Here is a 22,958-nt window from a genome sequence, read left to right on the forward strand (position 1 = left end):
TGTGTTAAGTTTGTTGTTTAAGTTAAAGTTTACATGAACTTATCTCAGGTTTAAGTGTTTAGGTTTTTAAGCCATGTTTTGTCTTTAAAATCTAATGATTGACGTTTTGAACTTTCAGACTTTTGGAATTTGAATACCGTTTTTTTTAAGATATTCAATCTTTCTTTTTTAGTTTTATAAAGTTTGTTCAACTAATATATTACATGTTTTGCTAAATCATATTTACCATAATCATTTAATAGAATTTAAAACATGATACTTGACTTTTTATAAAGAATATATTGATAATATTGTCAGATGGTCATCAGTCTGTCAGTATTTATAGTTGTTCTGTGAATTTATTCAGCAGCAACTTTATTCTTCAAGTTATTAATCATGGTCTTATTTTTTTTAGGCAACAATCTAACAAAGAATGAATCATAAAATGACCACACAATATTTTTAGAACAATTGACTTTTAATCAGCTTAAGTAGATATATTTATACAATGTACATTTTGAATAGTTATAGGTTTATAAAAACTGGTTTTAAGGGTCTTAAAAATACAAGTTAGTGAATATTTTTTACGTAATATTAAACTTATTTTTTAAAGATTAAAAATTGTAATTCTTTTTTACAGATTAAATAGGCCTTACTAAGAGATTAAAATGTTGACCTCATGACCTCAGTTTTTCACCTCAAATTCAAATTACCTCAACTTTTGATAAAGTATGGACATTGCTATTTTTAATCAAGGCTACAACTTTCCTGATACAGTTGACATGTCACGTAAGATTTTTAATATTTTAAGTTTTGAAAATGTTGGTTTGATTAATTTTTATTGTAGTCAATTTATTATAGGCTTACTTATATTACTCTGACTTTGTCAAAAATTTTTTAAATTTAATTTAATATTACATATGACCGCAAAACTTGTTGGTTTTTCTGATATATTTGATTTGGATTATTTTACAATAACCTTCATTTTTCTTAATGTAGATAATTCTATGATTAATTTAAACATAACTTAAGCTCATCTGGCAAAGAAAATTGAATATTTGCAGTTTTAGTTTTGGTGGTCATAAGTTATATTTCTTTTAGTTTTTATTTGCTTTCTAATTAAACAAATTTGTGTAATTTTATGTAACTAATTATTTACATTTTACCTCAGGGTACCCCGGTTGGCAGGGTCAAAACCGAATCCTTCCCCCAAACCTCGATTCACCCTCCCCCCACCCCAACTTAGAAGTGAACAACAACGCAACATTTACAGGTAGGTTGGTTGGGTAAAAAATTTGGGAGATATTTTAAAATATATTTAATTGTTAATTGCTTCATATTTTATGTAAATTAATTTTATTCATATGTGTTTATTTCATACAAAAACTCATTTTGTTTGTTAATCACACAAAGTGCCATAAAAAAGGTATTTTGTTAATTTAAATGTTTAAAATGTTCAAAAATGAACTAAGTTATTCTTTAAAATATTTAAAGTCAATTTTTTTATACAAACTAAAATTGCGATTTAGCAATCAGTAAACTCCAAAAACAATAAAAAACTTTATTTCTCTTTAAAATTAAATTTATTTTTATCGATATTTAAAACCTGTTGAAAGGAATTTTGTTTACCACAATTGTGGAAAGAAGGTAAATACCAAGTTGGTTTAATATTTAACTTTTATGAGAATCTATATTTGTCTCACAAATGTTCCCACAAAATGAATTAATTATTACCTATTTTTATTTAGAATCTATGAATTTCATATTTGAGTAACATTTCTCAAAGTTAATATTCTTTTATTTATCTACTATAAATATATTAAAAAAAATTAACCACTTTAAAAAGGGGTTACTGAATTAATTTTGAATTAGGTTTAAAATTGACAAAACACAAAGTTTAATGTTGACTTAACTGGTTTAGTGGTGAATATAAAACTATGTAAACTTGAAACTTAAATATTGGTTTGGGTTCTAGGATAATCAAACCACAACCAATAAGGTCATGCCACATCCTTTACTTTTAAATATTCTTAAAATTATTTAATCATTTATAAAACGAGTAAACATGTTTACTACGCAGGAAAATGGAATAAAAAAATTATTTAAGGCTAATACAGGTTGAGTTTGAAGTGAAAATAAAATAATATTTCGCAAATATTTAGATTTTGATTTGAAATAATTCCTAAAAATGTTTAAAAATGGCGAAAACTACGAAATAATTGAAGTCGCTATGACATCATAGTACGGTCAGTCACGTAAATGACGTCATAGGATTAGATATTAACTCAGGCACTTAACAATGTAGGTCACCCGTATACAACATTGTTTGGCAAAGTGTTGCCATTAAAAAAAATTAAAAGTTTCTAAAATAATGTTGGGTTTTTGTAAAAAAATTTTGTAACTAAATAAATGTTTAAATTTTGTCTTTTTTTTGTTTAAAACTTGGCTAAAAACTAGAATTTTTTCTCGTTTTTCTTGTTTCACTTTATTTGTATTTTTCAAGCTTTAATTAATGATGGAATTTTTTGTATCGCTTCGTTATTTAACTGTTTGTAAAAGTTTATGTTATTAGATTTAAAGCTAAGTTTGTAGATAGGAGATATTAAAGGTGAATTCTATAAAATAACATTTTCTTAAAAATTTTTCAAACGATATTTTAAAAATGGTAATAACTTAAAAATCTCAGTTTAAAGTTTAAATTTATTTTAGAGAAAGGTTATTAAGTTATTTTTGTTAAAGCTTGGGTTTTGTTTTTTATAAAATGATATTTGAAATGTTAAAACTTTTAAAACGTAATTTTAAAAATCGTAAAAACTCAAAAATTTCGATTAAAAAAACGTAAAATGTTGAAAAATCAATTGGCAACCCTGAAGAACCGAACTGAACCTTTCGCCTTAACTGAAGTAGCAAAATTAGGTCATCACTATGACGTCACAATTAAATGAACCAATGAGCTTCGATGGACTCGCTTAAACTCGATCGAAACTGGGTCAGAATCGCGACGCGTCGCCTTTTTTGTCACGTGGGTTGTCTGCGCATGACGTCACGGCTACGTAACAAGGTGTGGTAATGCGTTTTTGTTTCTTATGACGTAAATTTGTATTTATGACGTCATAGGTAAAATTGAAATCGCATAAAGTGACATTTTGATCTTGAGGATTTTTTTTTTGTATTTAATCTTGTTTGTTCAAAATTTATTAATTGTAATTTTTTTCAATTGTTAATCACTTTGCGTTTAATTAAAGTTTTAATATTAATTGTGTTTGAAATTATTTGGCGTTTTTTTGATTTTTTTCGGTTTTGTAAAATCCTTTTTTTTGTCAGCGCGTAAAATTGTTGAAATTAGGTTAAGTGAGTTTAGACATTTCGAATCATCCAGGGAATTCAATTTTCTCAATACTTAGTCCTTTTAACACTTCTGCTTTTAAACCCCGCTTTGTGTTTTGTTCCTTCATTGTTCAACTGGAAAAATTCGTTTTTTTGTCATCGATTTATAAATGAATGAAGTTTTTTGTAACTAAATTTAAACTGAATTTTAAACTGTTTTCACTTAACCTTCCATTTTGTATTGAAATATAAATAAATAAGTGTTAAAAAATTAAAAATCAAAGACATAGTTAGCACTTATAAGATCATAATTTTAACGTTTTAAGATATTTTTCAATTCTTGTTTCAAATCTTGAAATTTTTTAGCGTCTGTCATTTAGGGCCCCTAGGGAGAACATTATTATAGAATTAACGTATTAAGGACGTGCGCTACCATGGGAAGTTGAATTAACCTCACGCGTGTGACCCCGATTAAACTTTGACCCCATTTATGACGCACTCTTAACGCTGTGATGTCATTAGTCACGTGTAATTTGATTGGTTAGGATTTTAAAATTGGTAAATTCAAAAATTGATAAAAAATAAAATGATTTTTTTTTTTAAAAACATTTAAAATCACAACTTTAAAAAACAATAAAAAATATTTCAAAAATTATTAAAAAATTACAAACGTTCAATTTGGGTATACAATTAATTAAGTTCAGAGAATGATATCCCTTTCCTTTTGTAATTCAATAAAATATTCGGTTTTTGTCGCTTTGAAATTTGATAAAAATTTCTCGGAAAAATGAATCAGTTTCGGGAAACTTCCATGACTCAAACTCACCATATGTTTCGGTGAAGTTCGTCTTAATATTTCGGTGAAGTCCGCGTGGTATGCAAGGTTCTTAAACATGAGGTTAACGATAGTAAAGGGTTTTTAAAAAGGGGGATAATTTGGTAAAAACACCTGGTAATATTATTTGGTTCAGTTTTGGGATTTTTAGTAAAATATTTTTGTTAAAATTCTCTCGAAATTGGAATTTTTTGTAAAGATTTTAGTTATTTTTTTCTGAATTTTCGAAAATTGAATAAAATGGCGTTTATTTAAAGATATTTAAGCGTGATTCAGTTAAATTTAGACTACTTTTAATTAGTGATTATAAAACTTAATATAAATCCAGACAGAATTAGAAATCTTTTATTTAAAACTTGTTTGAAATTATTTGTAAAGATGTCGCAATTATTTACCCTTGTATCGGCTTGTAATCGAATCCTTTAACGTTAAAATGTATTGAAGTTCACTGTAACAAGATCCACCAACGATGGCTCGTCATTTTTAACTTTAACAATTTAAGATTTTATTTCTTTTCAATTCAACTTTTTTCCCAGAGTTAATGTGGTTTGGAAAGTGAAGTAAAGTGGAGATGAAAGGGCGGCTAATAGTTTAAAATACAAATAAGAATTAAAACTGTCTAGAATTTGGGACTTTCAGGGAGTTAAAAGTTAAATTTTAAACAGTTTAGTTTTAGTTTTAAAGAAGCACCTGTTAAGGAAGGCAGTTAGGGAGAATAATACAAAAATATCTAAACTTTAAATTAATTTTAAACCAAGTTAACTTATGTTTGTTAAAAAAATAGTGATTTTAAATTTAAAAATTAAATTTAAACTTGACTTTAAAATCTTTTTCAAAGTGGAGTAATTTCAACTCGCTCTAAGAACTGTTAACCAGCGGATGAATACAAGTTGACCATCGTCGTTTCGCGCGAACTATTTACTTTGTTGCAACAATCGTTTTTAAATATTTAAATATTTTATTTTATTAATATTTTCCAGTTTTATTTTTAGCGCGAACATTAAAGGTTAAAACCATTGTTGAGTTGTTTGTTTAAGTTATTAATTGTTTAAACATTGTGATGTCAGAGAGCATTGTGTGACGTAGGTTGGGTTGTTTTTGTAGTTTGAACTTTAAACTTGTTTACTCCCTTGATTATTTATTAATTTATTTAAATATTAAGAATAAAAATTAGCGAATTGTATTATTTGCAGACATTTTGTTAAAAAAGTTAAATTTTTTAAAGTTATATTTTAAAATAGAATTTTCTTTATTTAATATCGAAAAATTGACATTAAAATTCTTATAGTTATAGATATTGGTATTATGGTCGTGTGGTTATAATAGAATCTTGTTCTAAACAAGAACAATTGCACTTTCTACAACGTTATAGTAAACCTTGTGGCCATGCGGTTTAAATACGAAACCTGAGACTTCCTTAAGTTGACCTCTTTCCATTCTAACTCTTAAACCATCGATATTTTGTTTTAAAAATTACATTTATGTTTTAATCAAATTTAATTTATAAATTGTAGTAGAGGGGGCGTTGTATGCTTAAAAGGTTATTAATTTTTGTTTTAAAATTTGTTTTAATTAGAATAATTAGAAGTGTTGTAAAGAATTAGGGTAAATTTCGGTCATATCCCGATCAAATCTTAATTTTAACTTGTTATAAAAATAATTTTTTTTTTTTTAAAACTGACATATCCTATAACGTTATCCGGTGTTGATATACACTGACCAAATATTTCTAAATATTAATTTCAACAAGATTTAAATATTTAAAAAAAAAATTTAAAATAGACAAAGTGGGTTTAAATTAATATTGGGTATAGAGGGCTAAAGTATTTAGTTGTTTGCTTGTAAATATTTACAAAAAAGAATATAAAAATTTAAGTATAATTCAATAAAATGTTATTTAAAAATATAAATGTAATAAAATTTATTTTTTATTGGTCACCAACCTTTGTCGAAAACAAACAAAAAAAATTGAATAACAAGTGTGACTCACAATTCCCTTCTCTCTCTCACTTTCTCCTTCTCTCTCTCTTTTTAACCACGTCAAGGTCAACAAACGATTTCTCTCCGTTCCAGTCCGTTGGTCGGGTAATATGTTGACCAATGCCCAGTTCCAATAGGTTTAAGCTTATAGTCCAAGTCGAATGTTTTGAGTGCTCGCTAGTTGGTCGAGTAGGGCGCTTATGTATAAAGCAGTTATAAGGCATTTTTAAATTGTTTTTGTGCTTTTTAGGGGTAATTTGGGATTCTTTATTTTGATAAATGTTATATTTTAGAAGAGTTTTATAGTTAGGGTTTTGATTTAAGTTAATTGTGTCGTTGTATTTTATTTTTTCGGAGTTGAATTATTTTTAAACAAATATTTGTGGTTAGTTAAACTAAACACTTATTCGAAGTAACATTAACGACAGTTAGTTGAAATAATTAAAGTAAATAAAAGGGAATTCACGTAAGGTGTAAACATTATTGTTATGTTCGTTTAATGTTAAAATATTTCGGTTTTGATTAACTGAATTTTAAGTGTTTTTTGAAAAAAATATTTTTTTGCATGGAATAGTGTAAGGTATAAATATATATTTAAATTTTAACGAAAGTTGTGGTACGTTAGATTAATACAAATTCACAGGTGTTTATATACTTTCATTTTAAATGTATCATAAATCCAAAATATATTTAATTTAAAGTGCTACTACTTTTCGTTCACGAAAATTAACCTGTGATGATCTCAATTTATTGACAAGTTTTGATATTTTATTTCAATATAAACCCGAATAAGAAACTAACAACTTATAAATCAAAATAATAAATAGGTCGAGTTAAACTTATGTTAATATAAGGTCGTTGTTACAGTTAAGTTTCCTTTACTTAACCGGTAACACACGAAGTAACAAAGCATATGTTTATTGTGTTCCATGCGCGGTTGTTTTAGTGTTAACTTGTAAGTAGGTATTTGAGATAAATTGTTAATTTAAAGTTCACGTTAACATAGTTTACTGGTAAATCTAGATCAGTTTTGTTGTAATTTTTAAATGAAATTTTTAACAAAGTTATATGTAAATGATAAGTCGTTGTTTTAAGTATTTATAGTTTTAAAAATTGGTTAATAATTATTTTGTATCGGTTAAGAATTAAGGATTCGTCATTTTCTTTAGTTTTTTGCATTAATTTAAACTATACTTATATAATCGTTAACTAAGTCAGTTAGATATACATTTTAAATAGTGATTTTCAATATGTAATTAATAATAGACTTCCCTATATATAATAAATATGTTAAATTTTTGAAAGAATGTGGTAATATTTTAAAATCAATCAACAGAGGTAATTATGACTTAACCACTTTAACTTTAAATCTATTTGAAGGACTTTGTTTTTCAAAAACTAACGCCAAGTACAGTAGGGGGTGTTTAAAGTTATTTTTGTTTAAATTTCAAGGTTTCATGCTACATTAAAGTTATTGGTATAAACTCAGATTTTTTGGGGTGAAAAACATATTTTAGAAATGTTATATTTTGTGTATTTTATAAAGTTTCATTTATCCTTAATTTTAATTTTGTAAAAAACAAAAACATCGTGTTTTATGTAGTAAGATTTGAGCCCAGTTTTGTTAATTTGTGATCTTGTTTCTTCAGATATATTTAATTTATTTTAAAAATGTTTATGGTAAGATCTCATGATTTAATCCAACCAGAACTTCAGCTAAACTACGAAAAAACCTTTTCAGGTAAAACTAAAAAATAAAAATTAATTTTCTCGAAAAATTTGATTGAAATTTTTTAATAATTTAAATAAGTCCTAGATCTTTTTGACCTTATTATTTTATAAGTAATTAAAAAATGTTAAAAAAATTTTTGTGTAAGCTTTGTTAAAAACAAATTTGTTAAAACCAAATTTTTACAAGTAAGTTAAAAATTTGAAAAAAAAATGTAAAAATCTTCGATATTATTAGCACATTATAATATTAAACATTATTGACCCCCGAATAGTTATTTTTATAAGTTAAGCTGGCGACTCTAAATACTTTGAAAAAGTTTAAACTCGTAAATAAATCGGTCATGACTCACAAAAACTTAAGTATTACGAAAGCACATTGGTCAAACAAAAATAAAATACTTCGAATTTTTGAAATAACTTTAAATGAGTTAAATTATATAAAATGTTGTTTAAAATTTGCCGATTAAATATGTTTTTTACTGCTTTTGAATTATGGTAAATGTTGTTTAAATTATTACTAATTTTTAGAGTTAATAAAATTGTTTTTGATGTTCGTTCTAATTTAAAGTAAAAATGAGTCAAAAGATAAAAGTAATCTCTTTGAATTAGGTTTTGTGACGTAACAATGGTTAAAGTGACTCACAATCTTGTTGTTCGTAGCTCGAGTTTCAATTTGAAAGTGAACCACGTGATAAGGTCACGTGACCATGAAAAACGAATCTTTTAAAGAGGGTCAAAAATTCGTTAAACTTTAAAAAAAATTCGATTTTTCGAGATTTTTTTATTTATTTTTTTGGAATTAACTAAAACTGTTATTAAAAACTAATTATTAAAGGTTTTGTAGATGCAAAAAAGTACCTAAAATTGATTTTTATTTAGATTAAAAATGCGAAAAAATAATTTAAATTTTGGGCATAAAAATCTTATAAAATAAAACTTTAAATTGTGGTGTTTTAAATCTGGTATAAACGTTACAACTTCCCCCCTTTCCTTACAACTATGTGGTCAATGTGTCAAAGTAATTTGATATCTAGGCGTTTTGAAACTATGTTGAAAAATTCGTTAAACGTTGAAAGATTTGAATTCAAAAATAAAATTAGGAAAAAATGAAAATTAAATACTTGTACGTTAATTAAAATTTAAACAAATTAAAAAAAATATATAAAAAAAGGGCAAAAATTAAAAAAACTGTTTAAAAAATAGAAATTTGTTAAAAAAGTTAGGTTAAAAACTGCATGGAAAAAAAGCTTTTAACAATATGTTGTTTAAGTTGAATTAGCTTCTTTAATATTTCCTAATTCTCTAATTACTAAAACTTAAACGAAGTCAACCCGGTTCAACCTGGTACCACTTCCTGGTTTCCATGGGGACCCCAAGTGGTTGTTTGGTCGAGCGAGGATAATTTAATAAATATTTTGAATCCTAAAAAAATTTTTTTGAATTTAAAAAGTTTACGAAGGTTCAAAGTTCTTAAATTCCAAATTGTTTTCCCGTTTTTTTATGTGACGTTACGACTAATCGTTAATGACGTATTTTGAATCATCATTATTGGGGAAATCCTTGATTATTGACGTTGTTTGAAGTCCATTGTTTGTTTATTATGACGTCACTTTAAAGATTATCCGAAAAATGTCGGAAAATGTTTTTGTCTGTCTTCTGTGATTTTGTTGTTTTTTTGACGGATTTTTTACAAAATTTTAGTTTAGTTTAGAATAAAGTTTGGTGTTAAGACGAAGAAAAAATAAAGTTGTTTATTTATTTTATTATTTCGTATAATAGGTTATAACAGTTAATATCTAAACGTTAATAAGTTGGTCTAAAAATATAAATGGCCAAATTTAAAAAAAAATTTACTTTTTATTTTAAATTTTTTAAAAGTTATAAAACTTTAAACTTCGTTGATAAATTTAAAAAAAAACGTAAAAACTTGGGACGTCAAAACCATTAACTTAAAAAATCGATAACTTCTTTTAAAATGTTGTTGACCTGTTGAATTAATTATTAGAAAATAATTTGATTTCTATAGATTTCAAAATAGTTTTATTTAAATATTTGTCATAAATTGTAAAATTAATATTAAAAGTTTATTAAAACGTAAAGATATGTTGTAATAGTCAAAACATGCGGTTGTAAATATTAATTTAATCAATCGCTAGATGGAATTAAAATGATTTTTTACAGACATCATTTTGTGGTACTTTGCATTTTTTACATCAAGATTTTTAAATATAGATTAATAAGTCTGTGTTTGATTCCTAGTCTTACCAAGGTCATGGGTTCGAAACCCACTGCTTCCATGCTATAAAAGTTTTAATTCTTTTTTAATTAAGTTTAAAACTACTCTAAAGGTTGATAGTCAGACATAAAGTCAATATTATAACTAGTTGAACTTAAGACAAGGCCAAAACCCCAACCTCAATATAATATAGACTTTATAAATTTGTAATTAGGTTGTAAATTTAGATTAAATAATGATATTACATCGAGGATAAACCGACATATTAATTGAAATAATGAAACTCCTGTGCAGAATGTTGCATGTTTGTTTGTTATTTACCTCACAACAAACAATTTGGTCATTTTCCTGTATTAATGAATCACAAAGACCTATATATCGTCTATTATGACGTCATACAACGTTATAAGATTACGTGGTCGACGTGAGATAAAAAAGTTCAATTGAGGTTGTCGTGATATTTCAGTTTAGAAAATCGTTTTCAGCGATGACTTGAGTTATAATTAATTTTTTGATATCTAAAAATAAATAATTTTTAGAAAAAATTTTTTTTTTATTTGAAGATGAGAGAAAATATTAGTTTGTAATTAGTTATTAAGGTCATTTTAACAAGCAATTAGCAACGCTTAAATATTGATTTTGTGCTTTGAAATATTTTGAGTTATGACCCAAATTTTTTAATCTTTTTATTTCAACTAAAACCATGCAAATTCAAATGCAACGCTTATGCTTAATTCGGTCAACCGAGTTTCTGTCTCTTTTTAATCCCAGTTTTTGTCTGTTTTGTTTATTTTTGCAGTTGTGTATTGAAAATGTTGTTTATTGAGTATTAAAGGAGAGAAAGTTAAATATTTTGTTAAAGTTAGTTTAAGGTTACAGGTGTTTTTTGTGTTAAATTATTTTTTTACTTACTTTTTAGTTTAGTTTATTTAGTTGTTGGATTTTTACAATTTTTTTAATAACTTTAAAAATATTTTAAAAAGGCTTTTTCAAGAACAGATTTAATTTATTTTAATATTTAGTTTTTGTTAGAGTGATAAAGAAAAGACTAAACCATAAAATACAATAAATTTAATTGAATTAAACTTTATATTAAAGGGTTTATTTAAACTATGTTTATTTTAATTTTTATTTTTCTTGGGACAAGTTTTAATTTCCGTTATTTCAAGTCTCATTTTGGGTTAGCGCATATAATATTATAATATAATGAATAGATCTTACAATACCGTATTTACCTAAAACCAATTAAATGCCTGGTTAAATATCTTAATCTTATGAATCCGACAAAACGTTTAAAACCAAAACAATCAACACAACCACACACACACAACTTATAAATCCTCGACACAGACCCGGATTAATTGTGACAATGACTCAGATCACATTCCTTCCGCTTCTTGTGAATATCCCGGCTATAAAACAACCTATGTTGGTTGCTTGTGAGTTAACAACGATTTTGTAGTAACAAAAACAGTACAGCGAAGTTAGAGTCATGTTATAGTCTTATAAGCATTATATTCTATATTTATTAAAGTAAAATTTAGGTATATTGCGTATTAGAAATGGTACCCTATTAGTTGTAGTGTTTTTAGCGCATTTTTATTGCTTAAAAACCAGTATTAACTTGCTTAATTTAGTTTTTTCTATAAGTTTTTGTAACAAATTAAATTTATTTGTTTAAACTTTGAGTCGCCGTTCTTGAATTTGTTTAACAAAAATATCAGTCTCGAGATGGCGCTAAAGGGTATAAATTAATTCATATACTTTGTAGACGTGGCTAAATATATAACTATTAAAATAATAACATTAACAAAAATTACAATCAACGTTTATTAAAGGGTTGGATGATACTTAATAATTTTATTTTGAATGAACTCGATTATAATTGTAAAATATCAAATAAACCGAGATCGGAAAAATGTGGTTTTTCGGAAACAACGAAAAATATTTAATTTTAAAGATTTGCGGCTCAACCTAAACTAATAACCCTGGGTCGTAACATTCAATAATATTCTTTATAAAAAGGTTAAAAATCCACACTTAAAATTAAATTTTGTAAAGATATTGTTTTTTAAATATATTAGTTGCATATTTTATTTAAATTATTTTTATTAAAACTAAAAATAATAAAAATACCTAAAACGCATTTTTAATAAGAATGAGTAAAAACCTGATGATGCTATTTGGAATAGTTTTAATATTTTAAAAACCTCTTTATATTTTTGGTAATTAATAATAACCGTGTGGGTTAAAAAAGTTAAAATTTTTGGTATTTTTAAAATCGTTTCAAAATTCTAAAAGGGAAATCATTTTAGGTGGTCATCATATGCTGGCCCTTATGTTAATCTGCGCGGAGTTTTTATTTTAATAAAAAAAAATTTTAATTTTTAAAAACTTATGTTTTTGAATCAAGGTTGTTGATAAAAAAAAACAATTTTTTTAACTTAGAAAGTCGTTAGTTGTTATTTGTTTTATGATTATGACGTATAAAGACATTTCTATTGTTTATCGCTTTACGTTCGATCTTGAACAATGAAATTATTTTACTTAATTACCACTCTACCTTGAATTATAATTAACCTTTAACAAATGTGGTCTTGATGTCGCATTAAATAAAACAAAAGATTTCAAGAAAAAAGAAAAATTTTAAATATTTTGTAAATCAATTTTTAAATTATTTTATTCACGCAAATTCAAATGCAGTGTTCAGTCAGAAAAAAGTCCTAAAATAAGGTTTGTATAGAAGAGATAGAAAGAAATAGATTAGTAATATAAACTGTAATATAAAAAAACAGAAATTAAAATAAGAATAAATTTGATATTTAGCGAAATATTATATTTCACCAGCGAAAAAAAATAACTAACATACGTAAGATTGATAATACCCTTAACAGAAAAAGGGCAAATGATTAGAAGCAGTTGAAACAGGAAATGACGTCATAATAGTCGTTTGTGTTGGACATTCTGTCAGTGTATTAACGTTTTAAGTTAAAGTCGCCTCTTAGTAAAGCATATAGTTGCTAGTTGTAGGTTTCAGGTTTTAGTTTAAATTTCTTAAGTTAAAAATGTAATTTCAAGTTAGCAAAAGAAGCTTTGATGTAGTTTTTTAATGTTTAGTTTTTAAGGTTAGAATAAGTAAAACAACAACAAATTGCTGTTATTAATCATAAAATGACGCAAAAGCAACAACACGCAAAATTCTACTTTGTTTTTTTAGAAAATATTTTATTTAAATTTTTAACTCAAAATTCTAAAAGCATAAAACTATGAGTTTGGACTTGAGTAGACATAGAATGGAAGGCGTGAGTGGTTTGTCATTAATATCTCAATCCCAGCGCTCTTTGTTTAACCTCCCTAATAATGAAACAAGTTTAAACTTGCAACATTTGATGCAACAACGAGCAAGTATGGCAGGGTTTAACTCGCCTTACGCTTATGTTCCCCCTGCAGTAAATAGCCCAACTTCACCGAATCATCACAGGCAAGATCCTGATCGAAAAGGTAAGCCAACCTCTGGGAAAAATTAGTAAAAATTCGTAAGAATTGGATGTCTATCTTGTGCTGATAATTCGGTTATAATTTTACTAAAATTTGGGTCAAAATAAATTTTTTGTAAAATATTCCAAAAATTCGGTAAAAACTTGATAACTTAAATTTTAAAACTAGTTTAAAACATGCATTTAAACAAGCAAAAATCAATATCAATGATGAATCGGGCTTTAATAAATCTTAATCTACATTTTTTAATCAGTTTTATGGGTTTGGTTTATATCATGATTTTGTGTTCAGTAAAGTTTCTAATTTGTTAAAGTTATTTTGGTTGAAAATTTATTAATTTAAAATATTTTGAACAACCTGACGCACAGGGTTTATTTCGGTGAAAATTTTGTTGTTAATTTTGATGTCTGCAAGTCACGAAATCTCGAATATTAGTTTAAACAATGAGTTACGTCACAATCACTAAGATGACGTTGCACCGAAGACACATGACTGTCCGCGTGACGTCACTTCCGCCCCTGTACCATGTCCTGAACTTATTCTATAATGGGCGTTGACTTTAGAGTTTGAAACTAAATATTTAAGTTTTAAAAATGAAACTTTAAATTTTTTAACAATAATCAAGTTTTTTCTTAACTTAATGTTGCACAAGTTAAATTTTTAAAGCACTTTTAAACTTGATTTGGCTTATTTAAATATGTTTTGACTTTTTAAGTATAATATAAAGGGTATTGCATTTATTTTTAAATATTAAAGCAATTAAAACATCATTAAACATTAATTAAGGCTTTAAAACTAAAAATGTAGAGTTTTTAAGTGGGTTTAACAATGAAATAGGTTTTTCTGGGCTTTAAAGCTTACAAATTTAATTGTACAACTTTTAAGCGTGTTTTAAAACTAACTTGGCCAATGCAAACATGTTTTCTCTTTTTTAAGTAAACTATAAATAGTGTTGCATTATTTGGGGGCATTATAGCGAATTAAAAACATTAAAATTTTGTTTAAAACGTTAAGTTTAAAGTAACAGGTGGTTTAATACTCATCTTAATTATTCGTTCTTTGTTTAATTCACAACAATTGGAATAGAATGTGACTTTATCTGTCATAAACACTTGTTCAACAACTATAACAATGACTTGATTGTTATGCATTGTTCTAACAATTAAACAGATAACAATGTAAATTGTTTTAGTGATTATTACTTGAAAATGACTGTGAATAATTATTTTGAGAAAACAAAAACATTAAACAAACGGCGCCAATTTTTCAGACATTGTTTTCAATATTGGCAAAGTTTGAATTTGTTAAATTTAGCAAAGTTTTTAGAATTGCCAGAATCAACTTACTTTCAAAGCTTACAATGTCGTATATGGCAATTTTAAACAAAATAGCGAGGATAAAACGGAATTAAAACGATGTTTATTTTGGCTGAATTTCAATTTCCAACCATATTCAGCTACGAACTTAAATCGTGTTCAACTATTTTCAACCTTTTCCAATTTTCTTCCGGATTGTGGTCGAATAATAAATCTTATTGTGACGTCATCGGCCAGTTTATCGCGGGCACGAAGTTGTGATGAGTTCCCGGTATCATTCAATCCTCGATCACGATTCTATCAAATCTTGGTCACGATTCACGCAACTTTTACCTGACCATTTCGGGTGTAAATTACGTCACAGGGTTCTTTAAAACTCTCCAAAACCTTCTATATTAAAACTCTTTATTTATTTTGTATTTCAGAGAGTTAAAATCGGTTTAAAAATAGCAAAAAATACCGGTTTAAAATATCTTTATTCTCATAAAATTCTTTAAAACAGTTTAATTTTTAGAATAAATTTGGTTTATTTAAATGCTTTAAAACCTTCTCTATTAAAACTTCAAAATTTTGGTATTTTAGAAGGTTAAAAAAGGCAAAAAATACCAAATAATGAACTGTAAACTTATTATTTTTACCCAAAAATGCTTTAAATAGCTTTTTGTTTTGTTTTTACAGACAACGGCAACTTAACTAAATTTTTTATTTTTTTTAAAACTTTATTTTTCTTATTTACAGATGATGGAAAAGAAGTGAAAAGTTGTCTGATCTGCGGGGATCGAGCCACTGGACTCCACTATGGGATCATCTCATGTGAGGGATGTAAGGGATTCTTTAAACGGAGTATCTGCAACAAGAGGGTGTACAGATGCACGAGGAGTAAAAATTGTGTGATGTCAAGAAAACAGAGGAATCGATGTCAGTTTTGCAGATTATTGAAATGTCTGCAGATGGGAATGAATAGAAAAGGTAAATTTAAAGTTTTTTTAGTTTTTAAAAATTCAAGAATTAATTTTGATTAATTAGAATTTTAATTAAATAAATTATTTTTTTAGCGATTCGTGAAGATGGAATGCCTGGTGGAAGGAATAAAAGTATCGGCCCTGTACAGGTAGGCACTTTAAAGTTCTTACCCTTTGAAACATTTTAAATTTTTTTAATTTATTTTATATTTTAGAACGAAATTTGTTTAAATTAAACAGTGAGTAGGCACTTTAAAGTATTTACTTCTTAAAATCGTTCAAATTTTTTACAATTAAAAATTTTTTTATTTTACTTTGAAATTTATTTTTGTTTCTTATATTTAGAATTTTTTTGTATTTTTGGCCTTTAATTTTATGAATCAAATATGAGTAAAAACGTGATTTTACCACATTACAAGCATAGACTCAAAAGTTTAAAGTCTGATTTATTTTCATTTTAAGAAAAATTTTAAGACATTTTAAATTTAAAAATAGATTTTAAAATTTCAGTTTAATTAGGAAACTTGATAATATTAATTAGGAATTTTGTAATTGACTTTTTTAATTAATTTGCTAATTAATAAACTATTTTAATATTTGGTATTTAGTTTTAATTTTCGTTTAATTTTTTTAATATTTAAATTTTTTTGTTTAGATCTCGGAAGAAGAAATTGATCGAATTCTCTCCGGAAAAGATTTTGAAGAAGAGGCCCAACGTGAACAACTCCAACTCGGCCCCACCAATTCGTACCCTTCACTCACGCACGCTCCCCCGGGATTCATGTCGCTCTTTCCCCGCGACCAGAACAACTTAGTCTCGAGCGCCTCAGGTTCACCACCTGCATTGAACGGAGTGTTCCGAGGTCCGAATGCGTCGATGCAACGAGGTTTAATGGGAGGGACGAATTCATCGCAATTCATGCCACAATATTCGGGAATGAGGTGAATAAATCCGTTTTTATTTAAATATTAACAACTAAAAGTCCTTTTTATCATTATTGACCTTAAAAAAAAAAAAAAAAAAAAGTTAAATTTAAATTACATATTTAAGTAAAATAAAATTTTGACCAATTTTTAAACATCATTAAAATGTATAAACATTGTTAATCAAATATATCGCAATATTGACGTTTTTTTCGTATTTTACAATTACTTTAAAACATTTCGTATTGTATTATAGTATAACATATTGGTTTAGTATACGCAGAAATATCAAATACTCCAACAATAAGAAAAACAAAAACCCTAAAACATCTGTCAATATAATTGACTCATTATTAAATTTCTTAGAAGATAAATGATTTGTTCAACATATTGTTCTAATATAAACCAATGGTTAACCAGAATATTATTTTTTAGTAGAATAGATAGCTTAATTAAAAGTTGATAATTATTTATTAATTAATGAATTTTTTTGTACAGAGAAAGTCCATATTATCCTGGGATGGCTGCTGCAGCTGCTGCTGCTTATCAACTACCAATAAACCAGTTTCAACAACCACAACACCAATCTAACACCATGTAAGTACAAATAAACCATTTTTAAACACCATCATACACATCGAACACAATAGAATGATCAAAAAATATTTTTATACACTATAAAACCAACTTAACACTAAGTAAGAACCAATAAACCAGTTTTTATTATTTACAACACCATACTAACACCATATAAATACCATTTAGCCATTTTTACACCATTCGAATACAGGTTAACCAATTTTAACACCAGTAAACCATTCTTACACCATTTTAAATAACAATAAAAATGATTTTTTAGAAATCGATCTCCGGATTCAAAGAATGAACTCTCTAGCGCCTCTCTAGTGGAGCAGTTGGTGTTTGCCGAAGATATTTCTTTTTTATCCTCGATCGGACCAAACCAGATACCAAAAGAATCAACAATTTCAAAGGTGGTTCAAATTTAAAATTTCGTTTTCTATAAAGGGATATTCATTGGTGTATTTAAATTGTTTTTAAATATATTTAGTTTGGTATTAAAATAAAACACCATATTTTAGGACTATTTATGGGATTTTTTAAACTTTTAATATTTTAAATTTCTGTTTTTTAGGATCAGTTATTTGGGGTGTTGTGCAGAGTAGCTGATGAAATGTTGTACAGACAAATTGTTTGGATTAAAAAGTTGCCGTTCTTCGAGAATATTTCAATCAAAGGTTTGTCTAAAAATCAACTTAAAAAAAATAAAGCATACATTTATGTTATTTAAAAGCTTTGAAAATTTGTAATAAAATAAAAACTAATAGAAAAATATAATCTTTAACTTAAATATTACAAATTAAAGCTTTTTGCTGAGCTAGCACTTAATCAGCAGCTTAATTATCAGGCAATTAAAATCTATAATATCCCAAACTGTCAAAGTTAACTCGAGACTGGGTCAGGGTAACAAATTTTACTCTATGTTTAGGCTGTAAAGCCGACCTTCCCACATCGAGGATAAATATTAAACTTTCAATTTTTTTTATATTTTTCTAGATCACACAACGTTGTTAAGTACAACTTGGGCGGAGATTATTCTTCTGGCAGCATTGTGCGTTCACGAAGATCAATTATTTGGTGACTTGGCTGATATAACAGCAAAATATTTTCCAGACAGGGACGAACTGTCAAGGTAGTTGATGTTTTTAATAAATATTGTTTTTTTTTTGAAGCTGTATCTGATGGTATTTCAAGAAGCGTTTTTGTTATTTTCCGATCCGGAAACGCCTCTCAGTGACGTCATAATATCCTTTGTCACTTGATATTGTTCTTATACCACCACGCATAATAAGAAAAAATATTTTGATTTTGTTTCGAATATGTTGGAAATTTTTTTGTTTTTGGTGTTTTTTTTAAAACTTCCACCGCAAATTGAACTTAATTAACTTTTAAATAAAAAAAAGTTTAAAAAAATTATCAAAACGCGTCAACGTTACACTTTTAACCCATTTGAACTTAGTTTTACTTTTGTGACGTCACTTCCTTTGTTTGTTACGTCATATTTCATGATCAACATTAAACTTAAATGTTCTAAGTTCAACTAATTATTCAAATCCGTTGTTTTTACTTAGATTTACTGATTATGAGATGGAGATATTGGAAAGGATGACGTATTTGTATCAGAAGTTTGCCCATCTTAAAATAGATAAAGAAGAATATGTGATCATGAAGGTTATAAACTTCCTTAATCAAGGTCAGTAACTTATTCTAATATTTAAGTTCTAATCTTTAACATTGTCTAATAACCTTAATTTTTATCGCTTTTTTATTAGTTTTTTTGCGTTTTGTTAATTTTTTTTTAATTATTTTAAATATTTGTATTTTTTGTGGTAAAAAAATTTGTTAATCTAAAAAAAAATAATTGTTTTTTCTTGACTCGACCTATCTTACTGTTCTGACTAAAATTTTAATAATAGATTTGTTAAAACTCTTTAAAATTTACATTTATGTTAATTAAATGGTCATCGCAGGTATAGGGTTTTAAGTTCGACTTTTTAACTTAAAATAAATATTTTACCATTTAAACCGAACTTAAATAATTTTTATCAACGCACGTTAAAGATTTATATTTAGTTGTAGACACCACGATGCCAACATTTATTTCTTGAATGTCTAGTTTTAATTAAACTAATGTCATGATGATTATTCATTTCTTACCTTTATTTTTAAATGTAAATCTGTCTTGAAACATGATATATCTATTGAATTACCAGACATTGTTAAAGTTGAAATTACCATTTAAGTTTAAGATATAATGTTTTAAATGTAAATCGATTTTTTTGAATAATTTAAATTCTTTTACCTTAGATATTAAATAGCTTTTTTATCTAATTATAAGATTTGGTTAAAATTTACATTTAGATTTAAAATATAATCTATTAAAAGTGCAATATTTTAATAATTTTTACTTTTTCTACTTTAGATATTAAAGGGCTTCAAGAAGTTGATAGAGTTGAAGAAATAAACAAGAAATATTGGTATGCTTGTCAACGTTTCACCGAGTTAAGAGCTATGGAAAGAAGCACCGGAGGTCGGGAAACTTCGCCAAATTCTGCGGCGTCTGGAGCTTCCAGGTTCCGCGATTTGATGCTCTGTCTTCCCGAGATCAGATATGTTGCTGGAAAGATGTTGAACACGGATGTACCCAAGCTCCCACTTCTATTTAAGGTGAGTTAGAATCAAATATAAGCTAAGAACTACCTATATTTTATGCTAAAGGTTATGGGTTTGATTCCTACTGCCTCCAAGTCGTTTTTTAGTAAGAATAAAAGTTTAAAAACATTTTTTTTTTCAGGCAATATTACACACTTGCAAGCTACAGAAAGTCCAATCGGCTCAACTGACGTCATCGACTAACAACCAATCAAATCCACCCTCGCCTACGTCACCAAATAACGCCCGTCATTTTGGACCACGTGATCACTTTAGTGGGTCACGTGATGACGATAAAATGGCGGCAGCTGCGACTATGTTGGATTTAACCACGCATAGAGGTAAACATTTTAAAAATCAAAATTTGATTTTTTTTACTTCTTAATTTATTTAGAAACTTAGAAAACATAATTTTTTGTTAAATTTTTAAATACGCTATTCTTTCTTCTTTTTTAAATTTTTGGAGACTTTTTTTTGCAATTTTAAATTGTTTTTAAAACACAATTTTTTTAAAACAGAAGTTTAATTTTTTTTAAATTTTTTTTTGTAATTTTAAATTTATTTTAAGTTACTTATTTGTTTTTTTTTTTATTTTTACCAACTTTTTGCCCTCAGGAAGTGACCCAGTTCGTTTGAACGGAAGCAACAGTTCACTCGGTCCATCGTCAACAACTAGCTCGACAGCATCATCTAGCGGTCAACAAATATCGGGTTCACCAAGCAACGATCGAAGCAGTCAGGATAATACTGATTCATCCTAATTCCAATGCATTTAAACAGGAAAAGTATAAGTTTATATTCTATTAGGCTAATAGGGGTAAAATTTAGCCCCAATTTCTTCCAAAAATGCTTATTTTCAAGGGTTTATTATCGTGTTATATTTTTTGTGTGTTTGTCTCCAGCCTATTATTATTTTGTGATTATTATTTTGGTTTAGAGTAACGTTTTTTTGGTTGCTTTTTTCTATTAATTTTTATGCAAGAATGCACAAAAATCGCCCCGATATTATCTCAAATAAGAAAAATAACTTTTTTGTAAAAACTAAACCTCACAAAGTAGTTTTTTCTAACTTTTTTGAAAACTAATTTTCTAAAATTTAAAAAAATTTAACTAATTTATTTTTTAATTTTCACAAACTAACAACATAAAATAACAACAACATAATTTTTACTGTGAAAGTTGAATACCTCAAAGCAACAATGCGCCTCTCTACTTATTACTGTTACGTGTGACCAAAGATATTGTGACGTCATAATTACCGTACGTACAATCAGATAATTTCTTCACATTTTCGAAACCTTCAAAATTTTGTAAAACTTCAATTTTTTTTTTATTCTGTGATCGCGCGTTTTTCTTCATCGTTTTTTTTTGTGACGTCATAATAACCAAAGTAGCCTCTCTTTCTCTTGTATGACGTCATACCGTGTTATTGTTACCAAAGAATCCTCGAAATGCTTCAAGTTTTGCATCATTATGCATTTTTGTTTTCAATCCTGTGAAAACGTTTGTGATGACGTCATTTACGCTGATGACGTCATCAATCGAGTATCATGCAGTTGTGAGGAGAAGTTATTGTAAGCCATTTTTTGTTAAAATTGGTTTTTTTTGCCATTATAACTCAGGTGGTGTTGTGTAACAATCAGTTGTGTAAAAATTTTGTGTTTTTGACGATTTTCTTGTTTTTTTTTTGTAATTTATCGACCAATACCTCAACCTTTATAGTAAGCGCCCTTATTTGAGGCTCGTTTTGTTTCGCCTTCATTTCAATTTTGCCTTTTTTGCTCCAAGTTTTTCAAGGCCAAAAAAGGCGCGAATTTACTCGGAATATTTCTTCTTAGTTACTACGGTGTGAATGTGTAATCACGTGACCTTATTTTTGATCACGTGACCTTACTTGTGATCACGTGACCTTATTTTTGATCACGTGGCTTAACTTTGTGATCACGTGACCTCATTTTTGATTCGCAAATAAAGAACACATTCAAAACAATGATTTTTTTTTCTTAAAATTTTTTTATTGTGATGTCATCCTGATGACGTGATTCACGCTGTTTAATTGTGACGTCATAAGTTAAATAATCGATGACGTTTTTATCCAAATCTTTTTCCTGTTTTGAACGACAAAATATTTCGAAACGACAATAACACAAGAAACAAATTAGAATTGTGACAACAGTTAGAGCGATTGTTGCGCTTACAATCATGATTATTAACGTCATAATTGTTAATTATTTACCTCCTATATTTCTAAAAACATAAAGTCTGTTAAACAAATTTCTTAACTAGTTTTTACTTATATAGTAGCTAAATGCTGTCGAATTTTTTTGCTACTAGTCTAACAGGTAACACTAAAAAGAAGAGGGAGGGAAACCTTCAAAAAAGGGGGGAGGCTTAAGGAAAAGTATTTTGCAGTGATTTTTAGTTAATAGCGCTTTTTTTAGAAATTTTGCAGTCATTTTTAGTTAAAAGTGTTTTTTTTAGAAATTTTGCAGTCATTTTTAGAAAATTTTTACTGCTTAATGCCTTATGCATCGACAATATCCGCTGCTGACTAAAATGACTGCAAAATACTTTCCCTTTAGCCCCTCCTTCTTTCCTGTCTTTCCTTCACCCTCTTCTTTAAGTATCACCTTTGTCTGACTTCTTTTACTACAACTAAATCTAAAAATAATTTGTCCAGCTTTTGTAATCTCAGTTTAAGTCAAATTAATCGATCATTTTATTGATTCTTTTTACATGTATTTGTTGTAAGATTAAAACAGTTGAATAACGATTAAAGTTCAATATAATAATATAAAAAGCAAAAGTAAATTAAAATAAACTTTAATATATTAAAACATGACTCAATTATTTTTACCGAGCTGACATATTTTCAATATTCTATATAATTTTACCATTTTTATTTATGTATAAGTCTTTAAATATGGTTGAAATGTTTC

The 22,958-nt window shown here is 26.9% G+C and overlaps 1 protein-coding gene across 3 annotated transcripts; it reads left to right on the forward strand.

The window, feature by feature from the left end:
• Positions 1 to 22,811, forward strand: LOC145749986 (nuclear receptor subfamily 6 group A member 1-like). Of its 3 annotated transcripts, XM_082565888.1 has the most exons (14): positions 1 to 470; positions 620 to 768; positions 1,151 to 1,252; positions 15,641 to 15,871; positions 15,958 to 16,013; positions 16,520 to 16,806; positions 17,287 to 17,385; positions 17,648 to 17,780; positions 17,942 to 18,044; positions 18,364 to 18,499; positions 18,939 to 19,060; positions 19,790 to 20,034; positions 20,162 to 20,360; positions 20,635 to 22,810. In XM_082565888.1, the coding sequence occupies exons 2-14, from the start codon at positions 711 to 713 to the stop codon at positions 20,778 to 20,780; spliced, it is 1,917 nt and encodes a 638-aa protein (XP_082422014.1). In that variant the 5' UTR covers positions 1 to 470; positions 620 to 710; the 3' UTR covers positions 20,781 to 22,810. The 3 variants fall into 3 exon arrangements, with proteins under 3 accessions (XP_082422014.1, XP_082422015.1, XP_082422013.1); XM_082565889.1 differs by lacking the exons at positions 1 to 470; positions 620 to 768; positions 1,151 to 1,252 and adding an exon at positions 7,770 to 7,862 and having other exon boundaries at positions 20,635 to 22,809; XM_082565887.1 differs by lacking the exons at positions 1 to 470; positions 620 to 768; positions 1,151 to 1,252 and adding an exon at positions 12,798 to 13,589 and having other exon boundaries at positions 20,635 to 22,811.
• Positions 22,812 to 22,958: the final 147 nt, after the last annotated feature.

The sequence above is a fragment of the Corella eumyota genome, chromosome 4, assembly GCF_963082875.1.
Source record: "Corella eumyota chromosome 4, kaCorEumy4.1, whole genome shotgun sequence".
In the NCBI taxonomy this organism is placed as follows: Eukaryota; Metazoa; Chordata; class Ascidiacea; order Phlebobranchia; family Corellidae; genus Corella; species Corella eumyota.